The sequence below is a fragment of the Camellia sinensis genome, chromosome 7 (genome assembly GCF_055761805.1).
Source record: "Camellia sinensis isolate YWXY chromosome 7, ASM5576180v1, whole genome shotgun sequence".
Taxonomy (NCBI): Eukaryota; Viridiplantae; Streptophyta; class Magnoliopsida; order Ericales; family Theaceae; genus Camellia; species Camellia sinensis.
The window spans coordinates 63282704-63290320 of NC_138967.1; the positions used below are offsets into that span (position 1 = coordinate 63282704).

General features: G+C 32.9%; 1 protein-coding gene across 1 annotated transcript; it reads left to right on the plus strand.

Moving 5' to 3' along the window:
* Nucleotides 1–3076: 3076 nt before the first annotated feature.
* LOC145795126 (DEAD-box ATP-dependent RNA helicase 13-like) lies at nt 3077–3980 on the plus strand. Its single transcript, XM_082878036.1, has 2 exons — nt 3077–3489; nt 3707–3980. The coding sequence occupies exons 1-2, from the start codon at nt 3339–3341 to the stop codon at nt 3961–3963; spliced, it is 408 nt and encodes a 135-aa protein (XP_082734162.1). The 5' UTR covers nt 3077–3338; the 3' UTR covers nt 3964–3980.
* Nucleotides 3981–7617: the final 3637 nt, after the last annotated feature.

Below are 7617 nucleotides of genomic sequence, written 5' to 3' on the forward strand. Positions count from 1 at the left end.
AAAGCATAAAGCAAAGGGGGAACACTCATTATGAAAGCTAGACATAATGATACACTAACAATTATGACTAACACTACTAGATGTACATAATATACTAAAGATACTAACACTAATATACTAACATCACTAATATACAATAATATACTAACAATTATATTAATTCACTATATGTATATTTATATTTTATATTAGATGATCCTTGTTTTACAAAATTGAAGTATTTTTTTAAAAGAAAAAGTAGGTTAGTCAACATTTATCATATCCTGTTTGTGCTTTTAAAATTATTTAAAATAAGCATGTTAGGTGGACTAATATAAATATGGGTGCTCGACTCATAAATTTAATAGTCACGTCTTAGAGTGTGGTGAGGGGAATGTTAGGAATTCAAATTAATAGAGCAGTGGCGACCCTTTTAATTGTAATTTAATTTTACTAACAAACTAACATGCTACAATCTTGCCCAAAAAAAAAACTATTAAAAAATAAAAATCATAATTTCAAATATTTTAACAGATATCTCATTTGCAGATCTACACACCAAATCATAATCTCATTTACTGAGAAAAAAATTTCAACACCTACACAGATGTATGTCGTAAAATCAATAGATAGCTAATTTGAATATATTTTCACAAATTAGTAATTTTAACAGATAAATAGAGAAAGAAAAAATAAAAAAAAATACATAAGAAATAAAAAAAAAATCAAAAGATCTCAAAATAATTTGGACAGATGAGTGATAGCTTAAAACAATTTTGTAACCAATATGTTAAAATAAATTTAGACAGATTAATATACATATGTTAAAAATAATTGGGATGGATATACTAAAAGATTTGGATAGATAGGTTAAAAATATTGAGAAAAATAAATTAAAATAATTTAGATAGGCTTGAAAAATTGAATAGATAGAAAAATTGGACAGATAGATAACATTTATGGAACTAAATTTGTTGTGCATGGACTTTTCACCAACAAAGTCAACAAATGGACCCTTATGTCCCCACAAAGTGTTGAAAAATTTGATTTTATAGTGACTTTAATGTAAAATTAAAGTACGTCCCTACCACTAGTCAAGATGGGATCAAATGGGTTTAGATTCTTTGCAACAAGATCTTTACACTACAAAAAGAATGACAAAAAATCATTAAAATTGAATGAAAAATTGTCTCATAAGGTTGGCCTCATGAATGAGGTATTGGGAATAGTATATAACTACCTAGCCAACATTAATTGTAGAGGAAAGTATTAATGAGTATTTAAATCTCAAGATTTTGATAAGGGTATGAGCCCTTTGAGGAATCCAAATTTTTCGAAAATATTGAGTTATGGATACTTCAAGAATGGGCTTGGGGCAAAACTATTTTTCAAGTTGGTTATACGAAAATTGCCACACACGCGTTGCCCACCTGCCTGAATCGAGTCTAGGCCTGTGAGCCTTAGGCTTGAGGCTTGGATTAGGTTTGGACTAGGCCGGATTGGTGGTCCACCAACCTAATCATTTTGGGCCAAGTCTGTTAGGTGGTTGCTGATATATATATATATATATATACACACACATATGTATATTGTGTGTAACTTACATACTTATTGGCTGCATTTGTTGCTAGCCTTCATGGTTTGGAGGCTCCTCCTCTCTCTCCCATTATGTATAAAAGGAGGGCATCTTCCTTGGTTTTTACACAGAAATTTTTGCTTTCATATTATAATCAGTTTGCTCCTATAATATTATTCTTTTTGTGTAAGAGAATGTTGCTGTTGTTAGTTCACCGAAGATAACATAAGGTGCTTCTATGTTAGCGGGTTCTAAACCATCGTATCCTGAGAGACAAACGTCGGCATACCTTGAACACCCACAGTGAGGCAGCGAATCTATTTTAAAAGAAACTATTGTACCACACAAGATTCGATTTGTTTCTTTGTCTTATTTTAGTCTTTTAGGTTGATATATATTTTTGTTTATCATGTTGTTTAGTATCATGATTTCTTGATATGTAATTTAATCTTATTTTTTTTAGATGCTTGTAATTTAATCTATTAAATATGAATTTGTTTGTTTTTATTTAATATATAATTTGTACAACAATCTTAATATAAATTATATGTTTCTCATAAAATTAGACAAATAAATTCATATATATTTTATAATAGGTTAGTTTATTCCATTTGTTTGCTTCTGTTATGATAAATAAAACGAATAGGAAAGTGTTTGTTTTCTGAAAGAATAAGCATGTTACACTACAAGAATTTACACATTTTGCGACCACTTTGGCAGACCAAAAAAATTTTGGTCGTAAAAAAATGACATTTGGCGACCAAATATTAATTAGTCGCGAATGATCATTAATTTTGGCGACCAAATATTATTGGTCGCAGAAGGTTATATTTTGGCGACCAAAAAATGAGTTGGTCGCAGAAAGTGGTATGCTTTTGCTGACCAACTACAAATTTGGTCGCGAAAGGTCACATATTTTTTGGCGACCAAAAATTTGGTCGCCAAAAACTTATTTTCAGCAACCAAAAAAAATTAGTCGCCAAATTATATTTTTAGCAACTAATATTTTAGTCGCCGTTGATTGAGATTTTGCGACTAAAAAAATTTGTCGGCGAAGGTACCTTTTCTGCGACTAATATTGTCTTTTGGTCGCCAAAAGTTTGGGAGGGAAATTTGAAACATGGAGGGGGGAAATGAAAATTTTTTGCGAGTAAAAAAATTTCTCTCCATCGTACCATCTCCCCTCTCTCTCTCTCTCTCTCTCTCTCTCTCTCTCTCTCTCTCTCTCTGGTCTCTGCAAAAGCTCTTCAAACCCCTACCCTCTCTCTGCATCAGACGCCAAATCCCAAACCCTCATCTCTTTCTTTTGCAAAAACTCTTCAAAACCCTCACTCTCTCTCTTCTTTAGACCCCAAATCCCAAACCCAAACCCCAACCGGCATAACAATGAGTGAGAAGGAGAAGATGGACAAAGAAAATACACACAGACAGAGCTCTGAACCAGAAGAAAAGAACAAAGAAAGAGAAGTAACGACGGAGAGAGAAGATGGCCGAAAGGAGACGGAAGAGACGAATGCACGCAAAGAACACTTCCACCCTTCAACCAGGTTTGCAGATTCAAACTAGGGTTTTGATTTGGGGATTTTCACTAAAAAATCAAGGTTTTGATTGAGCAATTCCAAAATTATGTAAAATTAGTGAACCTTAAGGAACTCTAGTTTAACAAAAAATTTGGTAATGTTATTAATTTTCACGAGTATCCAAAACACTGCGCACTGCAAACACTCGTACAACCCTAAAAGGGTCACCGTTCGACTGTGTTTGTAAGCTCTGAGCTCTGGTCATGGCTTCAAAGAAGAAACCAAACAAGGCAAAGCGACCCAGACAAGGCTTTGAACAGCTCGACCGCTTCGATTCGCTTCCATGGAACTCTTCTCTCTCCGAAATCGACGACCCTTTCTCTATCTCCGTTGGCTCTAGCGAACTCGAGGGAGGTTCGATTTGTTTTCAATTTCAATTAAACGAAAATTTTGGGTTTTCATGCTGTTTTTCGTTATGGGTTTCTGTTAGTTTTTGTGCACATGCTTCAGAATTCTAAAAAGTTGAGTTCTTTTAGTTTCCTGCATTTTCTCGGCAACCAAACAGGGGTTGATGTTGGAAATTTTAAGAGATGATGATATATATATATATATATTTTGGTTATGAATGTAGGTTTTCTATCGCTTGAAGAGATTGATGAATCTGAGTATGGTTTGGAAATTCCTAAACCTGAGAGAGAAAACAAGAAAGAAAGGACTAAAGAAAATAAAAATGAGAAAAAAAGGAAGCAAAGTGAAGTTGAGGATGAGCTTGGTGGTGAGGTTGAAGCTGTAAGTGAAGAGAAGGATAATAAAGTGAAGAGAGAGAAGAAAAAGAAGAACAAGGATGCAAAGAATTCTGAGGAAAATGAAGAACCAACTGCTGGTTAGTGTTTTGAATTCTCTTCAATTTTTAATAATTTGAGTCAGAATTGTAATTCTGCTTATTTATTTTTTAGTAAATTTGTGGATCAGTGTAAAATTTTGTTAGATTAGATTGAGGTTAAGGTTTCTTATAGATTTTGTTCTGAACATGTCAATGCTTTAGTATTTATCCATTTCTGTGCTAGATAAACCATAATTTGGTGTATTTTTGTCTCTCTACATATTAATGGTAATTTATTGATCTTTGGGTTGGGAATGCAGTTAAGCTTGACAAGTTTTGATCTCTTTTTTCATATATAAATGATTTGGTAATATTTTGGTTCTGGTTCACTACAAATGTACTTGTTATGAGTCTGCCACTTATCAATTTCTGGGTCAATCTTAAAGTTAAGTTTATGAGATAGTGCAGACTGCTTCATAAAGTGATTAAATTTGTTAGATAGTTTGTATTTTGGATTCAGTTTGAACGAGTGTTTTTTTTTTTTTTACAAAATTAAATTGTGACAGAAGTTAGTGATCCCAAGAGATATTGAAGGAGATTCAGTTGATGAAGCTGAATATTATGCTTGGAATGAACTGAGGCTACTTCCCCTGCTTATGAAAGCAATATATAGTCTTGGGTTTAAAGAACCAACACCAATACAGAAAGCTTATATTTTAACATGCTTCTGTTCTGTCTATCATTGAAGCTAGAGTTTTGTGTGTATAGAGACCTAGCAACTAGATGTGACAACTAAATTTGATTTGCCCTTATAGAAGATTGATGGTACTATCTTTTCACCTTTGGTTATCAGTTCTATTCTATGATATATGTTGATGAACTTAACAATGATTCTTAATGGGACAATTGGTAACATGTAATTAATTGAAACAGGTGACCATGGATCAATTTGGTTATGTGGCCTATATGAAGATGGGCTTACTATTCTGACAAATGGGTGTGGTTTATTAATTGCATGGAGAGGGATATCATTACAGTTCCCATGCTCTTACAAACCTGCTTAATTCCAAAGATTTTTGGGGTGCTTTCTCATAATTTGGGATCAGAAGCTGGGGCAGAGCTACTAGATATCTCCCCCTGCACCCCCAGTTCCCACTCCCAGTTATATAATTTTCCTACCCCTCTCCACTTTAGTGCTGCTTACCTTTCTCCACCATTGTCAGAAGTAGAAGGTGAAATTGTGGTATTTGATCAATATCTTGAATGTAGGGTACTGGGAGAATACACTTTCTATTCCTAGGGGAGTTGATCATGGCCCTCCATCTGGTATTTGATCAATATCTTGAATGTGGTATTTGATTAATTTTATATATTTATCATGCTTCTCTTCTAAATTTTCCAATTCTGTTTCTTTCTTAGGTGCCTTACATCACTACTGCTTTGATGGATGCGAAGCTTGGCACGGAAGGGCGCAAGGATCTTTTTGATTGGCTATCAAGGCAACTTAGTGGATTAAGCAATTTTCCTGATGCTGTAAATCTGAATTATGTATTGTTTCAATTTGTTATGCTAGATGGATGTGACTTGTGAATGAAAACTTAGAATAGTTGTATTGTGTCGAATGTTAATGAATTATGTATTGTGTCGAATGTTAATGATTCAGTTAATTTGAATGATGCATTAAAATTATAGGTTTATTATGGATTGAATGAATTATTAGGAATTACAGGTGTATTGTTTTCCTGCTTTGGTGACCAATTTATTAGTCGCGACAAATAAATAATTTTTTTTCGCAAAAAATTACAATTGCCGACCAAGAGTTTTGGTCACAAAAAATACATCTATTGCCGACCAAAATAGCTCTTGGTCCTAGAAACTCACTTTTGTCGACCAAAAGTTTTGGTCGCGAAAAGTAACAAATGGCGACCAAATTTTTTGGTCGTGGAATGTCACAATTGGCGACCAAACTTTTTGGTCGTTGAATGTGATAATTGGCGACCAAACTTTTTGGTCACGAAATGTGTCAATTGGCGACTAAGATATTTGGTTGGGAAAATATCACTTTTCGCGACCAAAGTGTTTTAGCGACAAAATGAATTAGTCGCGGTAATTAAATATTTAGCGACCAAAAATTTAGTCGGCAAATCCAACTTTTGCCGACCAACCAAAATTTTGGTCGCGAATTACTTTTGTCGACCCTCAATTAGCAACCAAAGTAGCGACCAAAAAAATTGGTCGCAGATAACGTTTGCCGACCAAAAATTGACTTTTAGCGACCAATTTTTTTGTTGCCAAAAGTGTTAATTCTTGTAGTGTTAGTTCTTCGTTATGTTTAGTTTTTAATATCAATAGTTTACAGTCCTAGTACTATGTTAATAATATAATATCGGTACTGGTGTGTTAAAATCCCAAGAATTGTAATCATTCTGTGGCCCACTGTTTCAATTCCTTTACATATTATTCTTGATTAGAAATTCAGTTTAATATATAATAAGGCCACTGTTTCCCACCTAAAATTCATAATTTCTTTAATTAAACATATATATTTTTCCTTAAGATTTCATATTAGTTCTCTGCTACTGTTAGTCTTAATTTAATACAAAATTTGGAAACACAACTTTATGGTTTGATTGGGAGTTGTACAAGCACTCACTCCAAATGCATGCTAGGTAATCATCGAGGGTGGTAGTCAAGTGGAGAAGACATCCTTTTCCATAGGCATGACCCCAGGTTCAATTCTTGAGGGGAAGCGAAATGTTGGGTAAGTCCAGTGGCTCGCTTTGTGCTCCGATCGAATCCTGAGCTCATCTGTGGCGTATGGTTGAGCTTCGCTGGTGCCTCGGTGGTAGGTTCTTTCCTTTGGGTTAGGTTAAATCAAGCTGGCAACCGACTATCCAGGGGCCTGGGCCTACGAATGCAGTGATAACACCTCAAAGCATCCTTTTTTCCTTGTTCAAAAAAAAAAAATGCATGCTAGGTAGGATTAATAATTTGAATTTATAAATATATGCAAATTTGTATGAGGTTTGATTCTAGAATAATTATATTTTATAGGCATGATTTACATGCTTATTTATTTTATAGTTTCATAATATAATTTGCATGCTCTCTAGTTTTTAGTTTAAATTGACATGCTAATTACTTTTTATTTTTCTCATATAATATACATGTTCATTATTTTCTAGATCTTAATTTAACTCACATGTTTATTAGATCCTAAATTTGTAGGATAATTTGCATGTTCTAAATTTTCTAGATTTTAGTTTATGTTACATGCTTATTAGTTTCTAGAATTGTTTGCATGCTAATTTCTATCTAATATTCCTAAAATTATTTGCATGATTTTATTTTTAGAATTATTTACATGTTAATTGCCCTAGAATTATATGCATGTTAATTGTTATAATTATTTACATGTTTATTGTGTAATAATGCATATAACTCTTGCCAAATAATTTTAATTTAATTTTTGCAGTTATAAGTTTTTTTTTTCTGTAACTTGCCTAGCATTTCAATTCTTTACGTAATTTTGCTATTAAATAGATTGTTAGAAGTTTTAAAATAATTTATTGAATTTACAATTTCTTTAAATTATTTGTTTTGTATTTTGTTGTGTCTTTCTGCAAACTTTCTTTACAAGAACACCATGCAAAAGAGAATGGAAAAAAAAAAAACAAAAAACAAAATTAAATGAATGGAATTTGGAACTGTAAAACCAA

Coding starts and splice junctions, on each gene's coding strand:
- LOC145795126 (XM_082878036.1), top strand. CDS start 3,339: ATGGCTTCAAAGAAGAAACCAAACAAGGCAAAGCGACCCAGACAAGGC. Junction 3,490..3,706: donor CTCTAGCGAACTCGAGGGAG/GTTCGATTTGTT, acceptor TTATGAATGTAG/GTTTTCTATCGCTTGAAGAG.